We start from the raw sequence: 19,984 nt of genomic DNA on the forward strand, positions 1-19,984 counted from the left end.
CTAACAGAGCCTCGTTGGGAGGATTATTAATGTCATTAAAATTGAATGTAATAACCATTAATTTTAATTTCAAAATTATCTTTAATATCTAAGTATTGTCAACGTTGGACCATACAACCTTATTAAAATTTTGAAATTATTTTAGATCCAATCCAATAAAATCTGGTCATGTTTATCCGTTGGGGCATCACATAACCATTTTATTATTAGACCCTTAATGAAGCCCGCAGGTTTCAAATTGATTAAATTAATTCTTTAAAACCTTCACCCATTCAATATTTTACATTAATTAATTAGGTTTTTCCATAATAATATTATCTAGATAAAACAAATATTATTATGCACATGTATATATCAAATGATGCAATTATATGGCACCACCTATTCTAAATGACATGTTAAGCACATATCACATGTTATATCCATATAATTTAAACAATTATAAACATAGAATAATTAATAGGCCCTAATCCATGGTTTCCTAGAAAAGAAAAATTACAAGCCCAATAGGCCCAAAAAGCCCAACTTAATATCTGGCCCGTACTTCTTCTTTTCTTCAGATCTTGCAAGTCAATGGGGTGTGGGCCAAGTTAGAATTGGTTTCTAGGGTTTTTAGCCCAAAAAACACAAAACCCTAACAAGTCCTCTATTGATTCCGAGCACCAAAACCGCCACCAGTCACCACACAAAACTCGGATCACCATGCAATTTTATAGGAAGGTAGATACCCAAATAAGGAATCTACCCACAAAAAATCATCAACATCCGATAACGCACGCGCCTCCACGGGCCTGATGAATTCAGGCGTGTGAATCCCACTCTCATCCGCTTTGAGTGGCGCGTGTTGGCGCGTGCAGGTATTTCCGGTGACCGTTCTCCTCCCACCGATCCTCCTTCGTGTCCTTAAACTTCTTATGATGTTGATCTATCAAGCTGCAGCTCCAATACACACAAAAAATAATGAACAGCAATGAGTATACAGTTTTTTTCGGGTACTTTTACATATTTTTCCAATAAATCCGAATTTACATAAAAAAAATTCAAATAAAATTGCAGGAAAAATAAATAAGTAAATTAATCAAGGAGGAAACCCTAATCTTATGATTAGCCTCCTTGTTACATCCCCAAAAAAAATATACAAGCAAAAATCTACCATGGATTAAGGCCAAAACCAAATCATTCATTCATAATAAAAAAAAATATATAAATAACATGAATAATAGAATCCTAGGTGCCATATATCTAATATACATCATATATACATGAAAAAAAAAATGGATTCGTTTTATCACACACCGATTCAATCACGGCTCTGATACTAATTGCTAGTATCATATACACAGTGGAAACCTGGTCGAGATTCAATAAAGTGTGCAATAAATTATGTCATCATCCATAAGTTTACTAACCTTTAGTATAGAACCTTCCAAACTATTCTCTAAGCGACAGATCTGCGTGTGGGTGCACCTGATAACAAAAGAAACAAGAAGATTAATCTGAAAAAACCTCTGAAACTCACAGTTTCTGTTTTTTTCTCTTAAGGTGTTTTATTTTCTACGGAGATTCTAAATCTCTAGAAAATAATATGCTAAACCTATTAACTGGAAGCCAGTAAACAGTATATTTATAGACTGCTAATCCTAATCCTCCTAGGGTTTAATAACACCTTGGGCCCAATTAATGGGCTCTTTCTTGTATCTTAATAATCAATTAAATGGGCTCTGTCAATTAATGAGCTAGTTTGGGGATCCTACGGCTCATTATTAATCAAGGCTCCTAATCATGGATTAGCTTGCTCCAAGAGCATTAATCCAACAGTTTATAAGATGGTTTAACGTGTTTTCAAATTCCAGCTAAACCTCTAATTTATAGGTAAAATCTTTTTGCCACATAAGAAAATCCTTATAAGTATTTAATACGTTGATTGATAAAGTTTTTTTTATTATTATTATTTGTTTATTTCAAATGTCTATTAGTAGGAGCTAGAGCTTGTTAAGCAAATGTAGTAACTAAAAATTTAGGGAGAGGGAAACCCAAAAAAAAAAAAAAAAAAAAAAAACAACACTCTAAATTGAAAAAAAATTGAAATTGTTTTTAATTTGGATGTATTTATTTTTCATCCTTAAATTTGTAGTTAATCGAGATAATAAATTATTATCCACGTTCGAATTAAACAAATCACACATTATTAAGCAAACCAAATCAAATCATGAACATTTTCAAAGGGCCCCTAATTAAATTAATTTAACCATATAGGTTACCTCCCAAGAAGTTACACCAAATTAAGCACTTTTAAATAAACATTAATATATTGTACCTTTATTAACTAAAATTAATTTTGTTTATTATAATGTGTTTAGTGTTTATGAATATATTATGTAATATTAGATAAAAAAAAAAATTTACGTTATAATTAAATTGGGGGAAGCTACTTGAAAAGGACCTATTGATCATAAAATCTGTCCTGATGGACAACCCAGTGGCTGTATGGTTGGAATCCTTGCACTTCCAATACGTACATAGTAGTTAATTGGTTATGTAACCTATCCCTATAGTGTAGGATATAGTGACACATAATATTAAATGGGGTAAATATATATATATATATATATATATATATATATATATATATATATATATATATATATATATATATATATATATAATTTCACTTGGTTTTTTGAAAGAAATCCAATGAAATTTCCATACCTAGTAGCAATTTAATTAATTATTATTAACTATATTAAAATTTTAATATTTAAAAATAAAAAAATACTATGACTTAATATTTCTATGTATAATTTGCCAATTTACTTTTATATCAGAGAGCGTATATATAAAATAATGAAATTTGTTCATTAAAGTTTGAAATGATGAAAAAAAAAAAAATATATATATATATATATATGTTGAAATTTTAAAATTACATTTTGATGGAGATACCTTTAAAAGGTTAGGCTATATTTTTCGATAATTTTTTTTCTATAAATCATTGTATATTAATGGATTAGAAATTCCTTTATACCATATCAAATTCAAAACAGAAAATTCCGTAATTTAAACTAGTTGTTTTATATTCTCTCCTCGCCCCCACTGTTTCCAAATTTTGGCTCGCCCTTGTACGTAATTGAAAGTCATCCCAAATTCGCTAATGCATGATCGGTGTATATATTTGCTTTTATTATTATTATTATTATTTTTTGGACCGAGTATAATTGCCATTTGTTAATTTGATTAGAAAAACACTAAAAATTTTAGAACATATATAGTATCTGTCATACTCATTATTAGCTATTTGCCTACAAGTATGCGCATGTAACGAATCCTGATAATTAATTAATTCCACCACGTACATTGTCTGAATCCAATCAAGAAATTATCAAATTAAGCACTTTTTAAAAAGAACTTGAATAGTTGGATCAAAATAAGGAGTTTTAATTTCCAAATTCATTAGTGCATATATTGTACAGGTCAGACTCACCCATAGATTAATTGGCGTCTATAGGAATTTTTTTTTTTTTTTTTTTTTTTTTGCGTGTATGGTTTGATTAACGTAAAAAATATACATGTTGCAATTGCTGAGTGTTTTTGGGTCAGCCAGCCAGAACAAGCAAAAATGAGCAATTGGATTTTCAAATTCGGTTAGATATATATATATATATATATATTTCATTTGACCATAAGCAAATTAAATATAAAATTATTAAAAGAAGAAAGTTTCACTACACTGGTATATAGTCCAGTGTAGTGAAACTACGTCAAAATCAAATAAGATGATGAGATATTAATTGACGCTTAATTATATATTACCAGTAATTTGGGAATCGGAGGACGAAATGGAGTGTGAACAGCCATGAGCACAGTCATAGACATTTTCAGCGGCAGAAGGATGCTTACATTCATACATGCAAGCATTATAATAGCAAACCAAGAATTGGATAGGCTTGGATATGCAATACTTGAAATATTTGAAACGACAACGTTTAATAGATTTTCCTTAATATTTGAAGTGGGAAAAATGATCAATCACTGGATTTTCTTTAACGTTAACACCTCAAACAAAAAAAATGCATCGGATCCAAAAAGAAAAATTCTTGGTTTCATAAATCCGTTTTACTTACTTCCAAATAGCAATAAGAAAATTCTTAACTGTGTCAAACTTGGAAATATTATGCTTAATAGATTCCTCTATATGATACTTCATAATAATCCATTGATACCTATTAGATTGCTCTCACTCCTCTTACGGCTTTTTGATAGCAAATAAACTCTCATCGATTGGCTCTCTAAATAAAACAATATTCATTAAATTCGAAAACAAAGGTACAATTCAGCATCATTATGAAAGAAACAATTTGTGGGCTGTTGCATCATGTGCTTGACATATTGGGCGTCAATGGGCCACAAATTCATTGCAGACCCACATATAGACATAGTCTACCCAAAGTTGGATCATTCTAAAATCCATTTCCTAGCAAATCTGTAAATTCATAACACATAAATGCGGATTTCACACCCAAAAGAATAAAAAGAAAAAAAAAATTGTGGATATTAATCTTAGGTACAATCCAATAATCAAAATGGTGATAGTTAGATATCTAATTTGTATTTTTAAAAATTACGCATGAATATACTTGTTGATTTTCTTCGCGAAAAAGAAAAAAAAAATAATAATAATAATAATATATTTGTCGATATATTTATCTAGACAACTTTTTAAGTATCATTTTAATTACACTTATAGAATATTGTATCGTTTCTTTAATATTGGCTCAATATTATATTAGGTACCATAACTGTTTTTTTTTTTTTTTTTTAATAGAATAGGTACCATAACTATTAGTGTCTATGTTTCACATCCTTTCGATGAGACCAAAGATCGCCAAAGCAATGTGATCGTGAACAACTCAAAGCAATCCTAATTTTGCTTATAATCAAGTTTAATGTATAATATATGCAAATAAGTTACAGCTAAAATGTATGTAAATTGTACTCATAAGCTTGATTTGGTGATAAATCTAATAGGAGTACATCTCGAATTTCAAGTTCAAACTTTGGTTTTGGGTAAATATGCTCTCTTTCTCATTTATAATATTAAAAAAAAAAATTGTATACAAATTAATCATTTAATTGTTCGTTAAAATAAAAATCTTACAAATACAAATTTTTTTGTTTGATTCTACATTTATACAAAAAGGAAGAAAGTATATAGTAACAAAAATCAGTCTTGATACATTATTGATTTTCCTTTTTCTTTTTTTAAATTTCATCATAGAATTATTTTTAGTAATAATACGAAAATAATTTATTGCTCTTGTGACAGGTTGTAGCAATTATTTTACTTGTGATCGTTGGATATGGTTCATATGTTTTAGTGTAACGTTTCTGGTGTAACAATTGCTTTTGTGTTTGTCAATATATATAATTTACAAATTCAGCTTATGGTACATAAACTATATTAATCATTAAATCATATTGCTGGTTATTTTTTTGTACGGAGATTATTCTACCCCCTTTTTTCTTTTCTTTTCTTTTTTTTTTTTTTTTTTTGAAACGGGGTGGTGGACAAAATATAACTAATGCAATATAAGCTATGCTATTTTTTAATTTTTAAACAATAAATTAACACACAGAAGTATATAATTCATAAAAAGAAATCTTTTATTTTATTGGCAATTAAATAAAACAGTACTACTGATGAGTCTCATTAACTAAATGGGAAAATAAATTTTTATAATAATGTTGACGTGTTGGCAGACCACAAGAGTTGTTCGAAGCAAGGCAGCACTGGAGCAGCCCTTATAGCAAGTATTCACGAAAGAACTCACTTGAACAACATCTGCAATAAAAGAAAAAAAAAAAAAAGTAAATAAACAAATAAATGAAACCCATAATTAAGTAACTAATTAAAAAAATCTGTATGTAAATATAAAAAAGAAGAATATTAAGAAAAATACATACCAGTAATATTCTATATGAGTACAGTAATGGGTACGGTTGTGAACTGCAGGAGGAGGAGAGAGCTTGCAACCAACCATGCAAATAACAATGCAAGCTGCAAATGCACGAGGCTCAATAATATTTTCAGCGCATTTATACATGCATTTTCCCACACTCTTCTTTAAACTGTCAACCACTGAATCAGAATTAGAAGTTGATGAGACTTCTTTAGCTACATCTGCTGCACCGGCAACCAATATCATCAACATTATCATTGCCACTCTCATACTGTTTCCACTTTCCATATTTCCCTAAATTTTCTACTTTTTTGCTTTTTCTTTTTTTTTTTTTTTCTCTCTAATAGAATTTCTGTGATTTTCCAGTAGCTAAACCTGTAATTTATAGGTAAAAGACTTTCACTCCATGTATATGGAAGCCAACGATTTTTAAAATGAAAAAATATTATCTATTACCATAAATGATAATCGGTAATAACTTTCCCTCCATTATGGAAATTTTTTAAAATTCCAGCCAATGATTTTTTAAAATTGAAAAATATTAAAAAAATATATTTAATATAAATATGAGTGAAACGTATATATGGAGTGAAAGGATCTTAAAATTATGGGGGAAACATATATATGGAATGAAAGGATTTTAAAATTATGATTGAAAAATATATATTATTTGATAGTTTAAATAAATTTATAAAAGTATTCACTTTCAAATTAGGATTTTAAAATAAAAATTATAAGTAAAAGCTGTAAATCAGTAATAATCATGTCAAAAAGCTGTAAATGAGTTATAATCATGTCAACAATGTTTGATTATAATAAATACAAAGATTCTATAAAATTAATAAGTTTTGGATAGATTGGTTAAAACCAAAATTTTAGCACCTTTTTTGAATCCGAAATTGTTGCATAATTGTGAATTTTTTTTTTTCCATATTTTATAACTTCTATAGCACGTATTATTCAAATTAAAAGCACCTTAAAAGGGAAATTTTTTGAATCCGAAATTGTTGCATACTCCGAAATTTTTGCTTTGATTGTGTATTTTACACTAAAACTTAAAATGAAGGGTCACAGTTTGTACTAATCATATTGTATCAGCATCGTTAAATGGGATCCAATGGCTATAAATGTCCGAATTTTGAAACTATTCTACTATCAATTTGATAGTGTCTAACTTTTTTTTAATGGTTAACAGTAATAAATAAAAAAATAAATTTGAATCCTCATTTAGTTTAGGTTTCAACATAAAATAGTAATATATTGATGTGTTGAATATTAAAAGTAACATCTCAACTAATATTAACATGTACCTAACATAAGGTGAGAACTACATCTCTAATAGATCGTTAGTTGGTAGTCGGGCCTAGAAGAATATAGGATCTTGAGGTGTATTCGAATAGTTCTACTATAAAATACCTAGCCAAACTTGGTTGAACAATAATATAATTGATTTATTTATGTATTGTTTTAACAATATTATTGTTTCATACAAATGTTTATTAAGACAAATAAATTATTTAAATTAAATTATCTTCTATTATTTAATAACTTTTACATATGATTTTCTTCTTCTTTTATATATAAAATTATTTAAATAAAAATATAATATATTTATTTATTCTAATTATAATTTACATGCATTTTGATGACATTGTGTGAGGCCGGTTGTTTTTTTTTTTTTTTTTTTAAATGTATATAGTAATTCGTTATTGAACAAATTTGGATTTAAACTATTAATTGTAGATAACTTTTTATATTTTATTATAATTTTATTTTACATTTTCGTTTTTATAATACATAAAAAGAAGTTACTATCAGTTAAAAAAAAAAGGTTAATAAACATCCAATCGATGAAGTAATAAATGTTTTTTAAATTTATTTCTATTAAAAAATATTGATTTAAAAAATACTATTTGTCACCATCGATAAATGATCACTGGTAGAATTTATATCTCAAATAGCAATTTAAATAGTTAACATTATAAAATTCATTTTTAAATTTTTAGAATAAAAAATAATATAATTAAATATCTAAATTAAAATTTATTATATAAAATAATAATTATCATAACGATGACAAATAATAATATTCAATTGATTTTGCTTAGTTCCAACCATTCAATCTTTTTAATATGATATGTCATTATATTGCTTAAATAAAATTGATCCTCTCCATTCTAAATACTAGCCCTGCTTTTTGTATTCAAAACAGAGAATAGTACTTGCAAATCTTAATTTATAGAATTAATTTTATTAAAAAAAATGAAAAAAAAAAATGCAACTATTCTCAAATATTTTTCTCAATATTTCAACAAAGTTTTTCGAAAGAAAAAAATTGCACTATTTTTTGTTTTGTCCTAAGTTTATTTGGAAAAAAAAAAAAAAAAAAAAGCAAATTAAACCCCATTGAATATCTTTGGTTATTCAACTATTCAATTAAATTTGCATAATAAAAGAAATTCAACTATCCTCAAATATTTTTATCAATATTTTAACAAAGTCTTTCAAACAAAAAAAAAAAATTGCAATATTTTTTGTTTTCCTAAGTTTATTTTAAAAAATAAAAATAAAAAAGGCAAATTAAATCCGATTGAATATCTTTGGTTATGCAAATTTTCTTGTAGCTCAACCTTAAGTTGCTATGGGATATTTCAACTTCTTCAATAAAAGGCAAATAAAAAATCAGATCCATTAAAAAAAAAAATTTAAAAAAATTTTTGGCGCTTAACATTTTTCTGAACTTAATTCGATGTAATGTTAATTTGTCAGGATGAGTGAATGAGTTTTTTTTTTTTTTTTTTTTTTTTTCCTTCTCTACATTTTGATGAACAAATAAGAACATCAATTGGAACAAATAAACACATCAAATGGGCCAAGTAGAAAGCTAATGGATGTTCCCAATTTCTTCATCTTCATCGCATTACCAATTGCAAAAGCTTGATTGAAGACAAAAACAAAACCACAAACAGCAAGAGTAAAAGGTACAATTGGGCCAAATCCCGTCGCTGTCTAAGAAGATGGACAGTTAAAGGGGCTGGATACATATAAAATGTTGTTAGCCAATAAAAACCACATATTAAAAGTAACTTTTTTTACATGATAAGTGTGAATTTACGAAGAGTGTTTCTCTTGTTAATTATGAGTACCTAATCTCAACGGCCTTTCTCTTTTGATTCATCGAACTGCTCGTGACTTTAGACTTGTGGCTGTAAGGATACCTCTCTCATACTACTTTCATGTAATTTTACTCTTCACCCTCACTAATAACATGTATATAATTTCCTGCTTTAATGCGCCTATGGTTACACTAGCCCCACACGTGAGTACCCAACTTTTAGCTTTTTTATTTCAAATCAATATTTATTCTAGCTAACCAAAAAATGAAAGAAAAAAAAAAATTTGAAATAGATTATAGACCATTGGCCCCATTTGCTTTTTTATAATATATATGGTGTTCATTAATTAATCAGTTTGTACAAGCTGCTAGTCACGTTATTTTGGTATCAAAAGGTTCACTAAATCAGTGGCAAATTGATTGTTCGGCATGTATAAACCATTAATTAATTAATTACCTAATTAAAGAACCTAAGACACGAGTCACTTCAGTTCAAAGTAATTAAGCATGTAACAATACATGCATGCACGACCAAATGCAAGAAGCCCATCCTCATAAAAATGAAATTTAGCCAACCATTTTTATGATGAAATAGCTACAAATTTTGTATCCCCTATAATTCATGTGCGTGTATATATATATATATAATAGTTGAACAACTATTTTATATATATATATATATAATATGTGTTCAACTATTTGAGACCTAAACAGAAGGAAATTAAACAGAACACTTTCCGTTACTTTCAAATAAAAATTTCTCGAAAGTCTAGGGTGTTCACGATTTTTTCGCACGCTTTTGCATGACAAGTGACATGTGAGTCTTCCAAAATCCACAAAAATCTATTGTCATAGTTTCAACATATCAAAGTTCTATAAATACCAGACTTCTTCTTCCTTCTTCTTTGCTTCCACACCAGTAGTAGTTTGCATGTGAATATCTCTTCAAACTCTCTTCCACATAAAGTCCTTACGTTTTCAATAAACAATACCCAAATTTCAATTCCTTCATTCCCAAAAGCTTCCATAACGTCTTCTTAATAATAATAATAATAATCAATATTAGTCATGGCACCACATGGAGAGGCTATTACCAGCTCTTACACCAAAACCAACTTCTCCAAACCACCGAAGCTGTCATCAGACACCCTTTCCAGGACGGTTTCCGACATCTCCTTCGAGCTGAACCGAGAAGGGATCGATCAGCTGAAACAGCTCCCGGCGATATCTGAAGTGGAAGACGCCAAGTGCGAGTGCTGCGGGATGAGCGAAGAGTGCACTCCCGAGTACATAGACAGGGTTCGGGACAAGTTTCTTGGGAAATGGATTTGCGGTTTGTGTGCCGAAGCCGTCAAGGAAGAGGTGGAGAAAAACGGAGGGAACAAAGAGGAGGCTTTGAGTGCTCACATGAGTGCTTGTGTGAGGTTCAACAAGTTTGGTAGGGCTTATCCTGTGTTGTTCCAAGCCGAAGCTATGAGAGAGATGTTGAAGAAGAGCAAACTTGAAGGAAGAGGTATGAGATCCAAGTCGATAAGTCCTAGAGATCACAAAGGAGCTCCAAAGAAGGGTGGGATTGCAAGGAGTACGAGTTGCATTCCGGCTATCACAAGGGAGATGAATGATCTGACAGTCGCCAATTGATCATTTACATCTTCTATACTCTTCCTTAACCAGGGGACATATGGTTTTTATATTTGTTAACCAAACTCTGATCCCTTTGTGTTTTAATAAATTATTTTTAGTTTCCTTTTTTTTTCTTTTTCTTTTTTAGCCTTTGTTAACCCATGCCCAACTTATTATTGCATATTCATATTCGGACTATTCTTGACTTTTACCTTGTCAAGGGTTTTTTTTTTTTGGTGGGGTTAGTCCGAATTATTCTATGCAGAGCCTTTTATATTGTTGTATTTTCTCTCCACTTTCAAGTACCCTCTTGGGGTTTTTTTTCCCTTTTTTTTTTTTTTTTCTTTTTTAAGGTGTGGGAATTAATAAGTTTCGTGTTTTTATTTTCCATGGTTATGATGAGCAAAAAAAATGTTTATGCTTGTTGAACTAGCACAAAAAAATTTAGTCACCAAGCTTATATGTAAACTATGAAGCATACAATAATACATTAATTTGTTGAGCAAGAAAGCTCTTTGTAGTTATGGATCTTGCTGACTCGGTTAACTTCGAGATGCTTGTTTGTAATTATCTTCTTTTCCCTTTTTTTTTTTTTTTTTTTGGGGCTAAGAATTATTTGTAATTCTCATTTTGAATGTTTTCATAGAATTATTTGTAATTCTCATTTTGTATGTTTTCATTATCAAAAACATGTACTCATTAAATTAAAGTTGAATAAATTTATATTATTTGCCTTTCCAAAGTAATAACGACTTTGTGCTTTGCATCAAAGATTATTTTTGCTTCCCTCTTATCATATGAATTTAAAATTTTACATTTTCCCTCACTCAAGCCTCTGCACTTTGCAGTATATATTCGTAAGTGTACCCAAAGTCAAACTTAGATAGATCCTCACAAGGGAAGAAAAAAGTTTTTAGTACAAACATCAAGCTTCAATCTACATATGCTCGTCTGCTGAATGTATTATGCTTAACAAGCCAAGAGATAGAAATAAAAATAAATAAATAAACAGAAACTATTTACTATTAAAAGAAAAAATTAGGAGAACAAAAATAATCATGAAATAGAAGTTTCCACCACACCTAATGTCGGCTTGATTCGAGAAGCTATCGACTTTTTCTTTTTCTTTTTTCTTTTTTCTTTTTTCTTTTTTGGTATAATTACAGGACTGAATCAGTGGCTATGGCATTAACCCAAAAACAAAAGAAGGGGGCATAAGCGGCTGCGGCTGATAACGAAAATAATACATGCCAGACTCCAAGGATTTTACAGCATCAAACAAGGCCATGATGCAAAGAAAACATTTTCTCTCAAATAATGAAAACCTTTAATAAGATTTTTTTCTTTTATAACAAAATCGAATAAATAAAAAGTATAGTTTTTTTTTTTTTTTTTTCATGAACTACCTTTACTCAACACGTTATTTGATGATTTTCCAAAAGCCAAAAAAAAAAAAAAAAGGGTTTACACAATTAAGTAAAAACATTTGAATAAAAGATAAATATAAAAATTACAACATTTAAATATGGAAATTTTTGGGGCCTAGGCAAAAGAATAATGAAATGGAAGAGCGAAGTCAACTAATAATCTTTTTAACACATACACAAAGGTATCTAAAGCAGTAACAAGATGGCACTATCAGTCTCCAACATCCCAAGGTTTTTCATAGAAAAAGACACACATAATTAAAAAGGCATAAAAGTTTTTAACATCTTTTTTCTTAAACTATGTCTTGTTCTCAATGTCACACAAAAGACCAGTTCATAAACATAAAGCAGATGCAGTGGGCGTTTTCCTCTTCATTCAGCACCTTCCAAGCCACTGCTCTTTCATACGACACTGGTCGCCCCATGCTTGAAAGACAGATGCCACCTTGAAGACAAGCAAAACCCTACAAAAGTAGATCACAAAAAGATCACAACAAAAAGCTTACAACCAAATCAAACAAGCAACCCTTCTTCCTAAGAAAACATCAAATGAGGCTATTTTGCTATCCTACAGCATAATATTATTTCTGGTATTAAATATATACCAAGACAACTTGTACAAAAGAAGACTATAGATCATGGATTCAGGGAAAAGTTAGCACCTGCTGCATTATCTGTGGAAATTCTGAGCAGAGAGTCTTTCGTCCATGGTCATCGAAAATCTTTTCCAAAGTAATGTCTTGCAGAGCAACCAACGTAGTCTCAAGCATATCAAGCCCAGCCTGGTTTGCAAAGGTGAAAACTGGCAATGCCTATATAAACTGACTATTAGTCTGAATAGTATGAATAAGGTCGTAAGATGAACATTTTTCTCTCTCAAAATTTACAGAGGGTTTGTGAATCTATTATAAGTAAGGCATTCAATCTTTTTCCAGGTAGAAGGAATATACACACCTTCAAAGAGCAACACATAATGGCATCTGAGTGATGCCACAAGGTTTTGAGGATGGACTCACTCCCTTCAGTGTTGGATTTCAGTAGCTCGACACCCATGTAGCACCTGCATTATCAGCATATATAGTCAAAAGTGTCCTACCTGATCACTGAATGGTTTGTTTCATAATAGAAGCGTCCAATCGGGCCACTTATATCATTGCAACACTAGAATGACTCTCTCTAACAATATTCATGTAATGCCAAAAGCAGAGAATCACTTTGAGCTCAAACTGTCTTTATCTATGAACGCAATGCATCTATTATAACTTGTATAATGGAAACACAGTTCTTAATTAAGATAATTAAGATATCTTTGCTCTCTCAGTAAGTACACCAGCTTCAAACCCAGACATGAGAATCCATAATTATCCAGCCTAAATCTCATGCACCTCATACACAGAAGACAGGGGAAGGCGGGGCAATATACCTGTAACTGTTGCAGATCCAACGAGCCAGCGTCTGTGCTTCAGGAGTACCTAGAGGTGATCGGAGTCCTGCCTGAGAACTCAAATGTGAAGGTGAGAGTGCTAATGCCACCCTTTGAACTGATGATATAATGCTGCGAACATATTGTCGAGCCATGGATGCTACATGTTCTTGCATGTGGCTTTCAAATGCAAATTCAAATGCTATGGTCATCACAGATCTCATACAACCATTATTTGCAGAATAATCACTAGATGCTTTATTCCCACTCGGCCCAATTTCAAGAGCAGAAGCAAGGTCCAAGGTACGATTTGGACTGGAGGCTTCCTGCAACATTTTTCAGTACATTAGCTAAGAATTTAAATAACCCGGCCATCAATTCTAATAGAATAATACATCACTAGGAGGCTAACCTTCCCAGAATCTAGAGGAATAATACGGAAACCAGATGGCAAGAGAGGTGCATCATCAGCAAAAGATGCATCAATTGGAGCAAAAATTAGTTCAGCACATGAGCCAACAGCATTCTCATCCATTCCACTGCAAAGCTAGCAGAATAGAACAGGCCCAGCAAATTAAGCAAAAGATCAACTTCTAATAATTTGAAAGTTTAGGAGCATTTTAAAAATCTTAAACTGCGGTCCACACATATGCATACTTGTTGAGCAACTCTTTCTATGAATTGTTAACAAGAACACCATAAAGGATTCCAAATAATTTTTTAGAAGAACAAAAAGAATAAGAGAGAATGCTACAGCACTTCCATGTCCACAATGAAAGATTTGTGCTTGAATAAAAATATGGGAACCAAGTATTGCAAGAAAATCAATTTCACTTAAAGCAAGCTTGTCTGATGAAGGCCCTTACAACAGTCCAAGCTATACCATGAAACGAATAGGATAAGACCAAGCCTAATCAAACACTGATAAAGGAACACCATCATTTGAATAAGCAATATAAAATAGAAAAACCTACTTGCAAAAGAAACATTTCTCTGGGCATAATTGCATCTTCAGGAGAATGACCAACCCCTTCTAACTTGATGACTTCCAAGAACTAGCCACAAAGAAATTCACATCATATTACCACAGTTATAAAAAATAATAATAATAAATAAATAAATAAATTGTGTAAAGAATGTTAATGCTGAGTATATAATGTTATAAAGAAAACATTTCTGAGAGGTAAATAATCAACTTGCTTCACCTCTTCATGCTCAATAGTATGTGCCAGAGGAAGTATAACTTGACCCCCAAAACTTCCAACTCTAGACCCTGCTAAACTACAGGGGCCTACTTTAATGGCTGCAGCTGAGTAAGCATCAATATTATTGTCTGCCCACTCTGATCTATGCTCTCGCAGGAACCTGAGAAGGATAGCAGGAGGTACATTCTGTGGAAAAACAATGAACAGCAGAACAGGAGTAAGAAAAGATAGGTTAAAACCTCATATCTCATACTACATACAAACCAGAAGAGAAGACTGCAACTATGACCCCACATTCTAGAAAAGTAAACCATCATTACTATTAAATTTCAAGAGAAGACTGTAACGAAAAGAATGATTTTGTTGTTTTCCTGGATTTTTTCAGGATACCACATAAGGAAATAGACAGTACAGTAGAAATTAATGATGTACAAAACATATATAGAATGGCTTAGTTGCTAATTCTTCTTACACTTGAAGTATGATATGAATATTAAAATCATCCTAACCTGTAACAGCATTGAAGCTTTAGCACATAAAACTGCATTGCTGACAGCTGGAAATCCATTTGCAAAGGAAAGATTCAATCCCATTAGCTTGTCAGGAGATGAGTTTACAAGGATGGTGACATCATCCATGCCATCGTTTCCCATCATCGACCACCCCTCATCAGTAAAACCATTAAGTGCCTCATTAAAACCCCTGCAACAAAACACCAATCAGGGTACAAAACGATGCAAAATCTTAGCAGACTGGATGACAATTTGTTTGAAAATCAATAACACACCTGCTTAACCTCTGGCTCAGTGCTCGTAGAGCTGCAGGTCGTCTACCCCAGCCAGTGACATTGGACTGAGAAACTTCATGAGCTATCTGTCTTAGCTGGCGTAAAGCCTGAATGAAGAAGGAAAAATAGAATAGTTAAAGCCTCTCCTCCTTTGTACTTATCAAATACGTATCCTCATAGTTCTACATGCATTAATTAAACATAGTGGAGTGCTTACTGCCATTGTTGTCTTTTGAGCAAGAACAGTTGATGATTCATACAGCGGACGCAATACTTCTGGCACACTCCAAGGCTAATTGTGATTTAAAAAGATGCCACGTTAACATTCATTTAGCATCTATTTTATAATTAAAGTACAAGTAAAGATTAATTTATTATGCAAGAGAGGTACGTTACCTCCAAATCCATATGATCAACAATGTGAATGATAGAACCACCTCCTTCACAAGGCCGTATCAGGTATCCACTAGGCAGCATTTCTGCTCGAACGAAATGCTGCACTGGAGGCATGGTTGGGCCATTTTGAGTGTTTTTAAGAGATCTCTCACAGATCTGAGCATCAAAACACATTATCAGATCACTCAGAGTTAAACAAGTAAAGGAAATTTACACCAAAGCATGCATACGAATGATTTTGCACGTGTACATCAGTGCACTCTGTCCAGATAAATTGCTAGTAATATTTTAGGTAATAAATCAAAATTCCCACTCCTTACAAGTACATACCACAAGGCTGCCATCATCTAAGACAGAAGTATAGCGCAACAGCCAGAAATCACGAGCAGGGGCCAAAGTAGTAGGCGCATAGAGCTGTATTAGTTAAACTAAGGGATTAGTGAAAAATAGCTATAATAATGCTTTGACATGTATAGTTACATTTTAGTAGCTACCTGCATATAAAGCAGCTCAATGGTTCCACCATTTGCTGTGGGCAGCACGTTTAAAACATCCACAGCTCGGCAGTCACGGAACCACGAAGGTCGATCCTTGAGGATCTCCGCAACCTGCAAGCCATATGGACAATTGTACATCCTCTTAAGCTCAAAGAAGAAGAGTAATACAAAATCTAGAAAACCATGTGCAACTTACCCTTGTAGGTTCTAGACCCACCAAGCCGCAGGCTCGTGCTGCCACTCCAGTGCAACCATGAGAAATAGCAACGATTCCTATGGAATCCGGACCAGGCTATGCAGAAACATAGATGAGAAGAAACAAAAATAACTTAGAAAAGAACTCAAGGGAATTAAAGATCTGGAATTTAGGTGTAACAAGTGTCAAAATTTGCATTTTCACTGGTCAACTTATTTTTTTAATAAAATAAGACTATTAAATGAAAAGAAGAAAAACACAATGAAAAGAAGAAAAACACAAAGGAGAACCGGCAGTCTTAACGGATCTTAAAGAACAATGTAAAGATGTTACAACCAAGGGTTTTACAATCTCTTCAAACTGAATTAATAAATAAATAAATAAATAAATAAAAAGGAACTCTGTCACACCCCTACGCTTAAGAAGACATATATATCTTATACTCTTCCCTTGTCCTCATCTAGCTTCCTGAAAATCTCTTATTTTGCTCTCATCACACATCCCAATGCAATTGTAAAAATATTAGTCACTAAACTTCTTCAGGTTTAAGTTTTCCGTACTTGAAGGATAAAAAAACAAAAAACAGAAATAAATAAAAAATTAAAAGAAAAAAGAGCAATCTTTAAATATTATTTAATTAATTCATAAGAGAGCTCATTAAAAAATTGTAAAAGATACCTTCATTCCAGGCATTTGGACCCACTCCACAGCAGTTCCAGTAGCCTTTGAAAGAAACTCTGCTAAAGTTTCTTCTGCAATGGACAAAAGCCTGGAAAACATACAAAGCATAAATCCATAAGCCACAAACACACACAACAAGGGAGTCGCAAAGCACGATGACTGAAAAGGACCCAACAACTATATCCCCACTAACCCTGCAGGACTAGCATCTCTCGGCGGATGCTGAGGTGTCACATGGTGTTGACCGCTAGTTACCGCCGATTCACAACTTGTGTCTTTGGTTGCAAGCGTTGTCTGTAAGAAAAACACCTCTTATCTCAAACCCCACACATAATTCCGAGATTATTGAAGCTGAAATAATAATTAATAATTATAACAACAGAAATAAAAATTAAAAGCATGCAGGCCTGTTTTGTTGGAGAGAAACTTATGAGGGAACAAGAACAAAACTTGGAATTAGAATTGATTAAGTTCGAATTAGCCATTGTAAGACAGCAAGGTGCCTTTATTTTCTACCATTATTCAAGCAACAGATATGATTGAAAAGCTTGATATAGCAAATGAATAAATTCTTACAGTCTGGGTATGCTGGCGGAAGTATCCATTTTCATATACCAGCTGTGACACCTGCTTCTGCAACCTATCATTCTCCTCCATTAAAAGCTTATTCATTGCTGTCAGTTTCCTATTCACAGCTTGAAGGCGTGATGCCTCTTTCCTTTGCTTCTCTCGGCATCTGCAGAAACAGAACAGAAATAACAAGCCGCTGGAAATAAGCTGGATGCTTAAAAGAAGAAATAAAAAATAAATAAATAAAATTAAGATTTTGAATTACTAAAGATATACAATCTGGGCAATTGCGAATCATAAAAGTATTTAACCATAAGAAGAAAATTTTCCTCTTTTTACCGATCCAATTCTCTCACCAAACAAATAAAGGACTGAACACGTTATAAAATATATATATATATATATATATGAAAAATTTTATCAAAAATGTAGCAGCGTAGAACATTAAGTTTTTAAATTGAATTTTTAATGGAATATATCATCCCGAAAAATAAAAAACAAAAAATCAGCACTTGAAGATCCAGAAGAAAAATATCATTTTTCCCACATTTTTTAATCATTAATCAGGAAAACGTAGAACGAACAAAAAAATAAAATAAAATTTGGCTGCGAAACCTATTGATACCATACCTTCGGTTCTGGAACCAGACCTTGATTTGTTTGGGCTCGATGTTAGAGAGAATTGGGCATTCCCTTATAAGCTGTTGACGACGAATCGAACTGGGTTTGGGGCACTCATGATAGAGCCTCTCAAGGGCTTCAACCTGCTCAGGTGTGTACCGTACATACTTACCGTTGTCCGGTCCGCCTTTACCATCCTTGCAGGACATAGCCATTTTCGATGTTCACCTCAAGATTCCAAAACACCCACAAAGAAGAAAAACAGACGAACCAAACCCACGTAGCTTTTCTTCCTTAAGCACTGCCTCAGACACGTTACAGAGCTTCAGAGCATCACAGAGGCAAATGGGTATGTACAGCAATGTATAAACTTGCAGAGCTTTTTTGTCTCTCTCAATCTCTCAGATTTCTACTTACTCCTCCATAAAATTCTTCAACTTGCAAAATGTGAGGATACAGATAGGGCCGACAAGGGACAACACTATCCTTCACTGCGACGCAGTTTATCCTTGTTTTCCGAAATCAAAGAGACAGCTCCAAACACAAAGAACCTATTAGAAATCTTCGAGATCAGAGCTCAGAACCAACCTCAAACAAGCTCATAACAGCAAATTCCGATCCGATTCCAGAAAAAAAAAATTTCGAAACACCAAATGGGTTTTTTTTTTTTTTCCCGTTTTTCAGAACACCAAGGTAAAAAAAAAAAAAAAAATTGGAACAAGCTAAATATGAAAAAGACGAAATTGAGCGAGTCAGCTACTCAAATCCTCTGATTCCAACCAGCAAATCCTCATGACCCACAAAAAAAAAAAAAAAAAAAAAAAAAAGATACCCCGAACAACACCAAGCGATCTCCCCCCTCACCGCCAGACAACTAGCAGAAACGACACCGGTTCACCGATCTTCATGGTTTTCTAATTTCCTAGTCTCCGAACATTTTTTTTTTTTTTTTTAGGGTTTCGAAGCCATGATAAGAACAGAGTAATAGTACTGTGGGGTATGGAGCAGAGAGTCAAAGGGAAATCACGGGGGTCCGTGATCCTGCGCAGTATTCGTTCACGATTTTGTTTCTTCCCAAAAACACTCTTAAGGGGTTTTTGGATTCGGACCAACGCAAAAATTTTTGCTTTTTTTTTTTTTGAAAATTTAAAAGAAAAAATAAATTAAAGATGTGGGCAGGCCCTAGTTCTAGGTGGCAGAGGAAGAAAAATAAAAAAAAGGTACTTGGGGGTTTGCTTTTATTGTTTTTGGTTTTGTTTTTAGTTTTGGGTTTCATGTGGTTTTTGTCACTCTGATGAGGTTCTCTGTTCCGCTGCTGTTGATGTTGTTTTTCCCCATTGGTTCGTCACTTTCGGCTCTCAGTCTTCGCTCCACTGTGTAGGGAAATGGAGCTATAAACTTTTTTACGTTTTCTTTTTTCCTATTTTTCTCCTCTCTCTCTCTCTCTCTGTCTCTCTGTGGTAATTCAAATTTACTCATAAATACC

The 19,984-nt window shown here is 32.2% G+C and overlaps 2 protein-coding genes across 2 annotated transcripts; one reads left to right on the forward strand and one right to left on the reverse strand.

Moving 5' to 3' along the window:
- The first annotated feature begins 9,981 nt into the window (after positions 1 to 9,981).
- On the forward strand, positions 9,982 to 10,823 carry LOC107428544 (uncharacterized). Its single transcript, XM_016039094.4, has one exon. It carries the CDS (start codon positions 10,141 to 10,143, stop codon positions 10,711 to 10,713), a length of 573 nt encoding a protein of 190 aa, XP_015894580.1. The 5' UTR covers positions 9,982 to 10,140; the 3' UTR covers positions 10,714 to 10,823.
- Positions 10,824 to 12,250: 1,427 nt separating this feature from the next.
- LOC107428556 (homeobox-leucine zipper protein ATHB-15) lies at positions 12,251 to 19,984 on the reverse strand. The gene is made up of 18 exons (XM_016039105.4): positions 18,508 to 19,984; positions 17,884 to 18,043; positions 17,501 to 17,601; positions 17,305 to 17,395; positions 16,627 to 16,722; positions 16,428 to 16,541; positions 16,264 to 16,347; positions 15,934 to 16,089; positions 15,755 to 15,829; positions 15,538 to 15,644; positions 15,260 to 15,452; positions 14,751 to 14,936; positions 14,520 to 14,600; positions 13,958 to 14,092; positions 13,546 to 13,871; positions 13,077 to 13,182; positions 12,785 to 12,934; positions 12,251 to 12,586 (listed from the first exon to the last, which is right to left on the reverse strand). Exons 1-18 carry the CDS (start codon positions 18,711 to 18,713, stop codon positions 12,440 to 12,442), a joined length of 2,514 nt encoding a protein of 837 aa, XP_015894591.1. The 5' UTR covers positions 18,714 to 19,984; the 3' UTR covers positions 12,251 to 12,439.

This window comes from Ziziphus jujuba, chromosome 1, assembly GCF_031755915.1.
Source record: "Ziziphus jujuba cultivar Dongzao chromosome 1, ASM3175591v1".
NCBI classification, from domain to species: Eukaryota; Viridiplantae; Streptophyta; class Magnoliopsida; order Rosales; family Rhamnaceae; genus Ziziphus; species Ziziphus jujuba.

Coding starts and splice junctions, on each gene's coding strand:
- LOC107428544 (XM_016039094.4), top strand. CDS start 10,141: ATGGCACCACATGGAGAGGCTATTACCAGCTCTTACACCAAAACCAAC.
- LOC107428556 (XM_016039105.4), bottom strand. CDS start 18,713: ATGGCTATGTCCTGCAAGGATGGTAAAGGCGGACCGGACAACGGTAAG. Junction 16,542..16,626: donor TGGGTCTAGAACCTACAAGG/GTAAGTTGCACA, acceptor TATGGCTTGCAG/GTTGCGGAGATCCTCAAGGA. Junction 16,348..16,427: donor TTGAGCTGCTTTATATGCAG/GTAGCTACTAAA, acceptor TAACTAATACAG/CTCTATGCGCCTACTACTTT.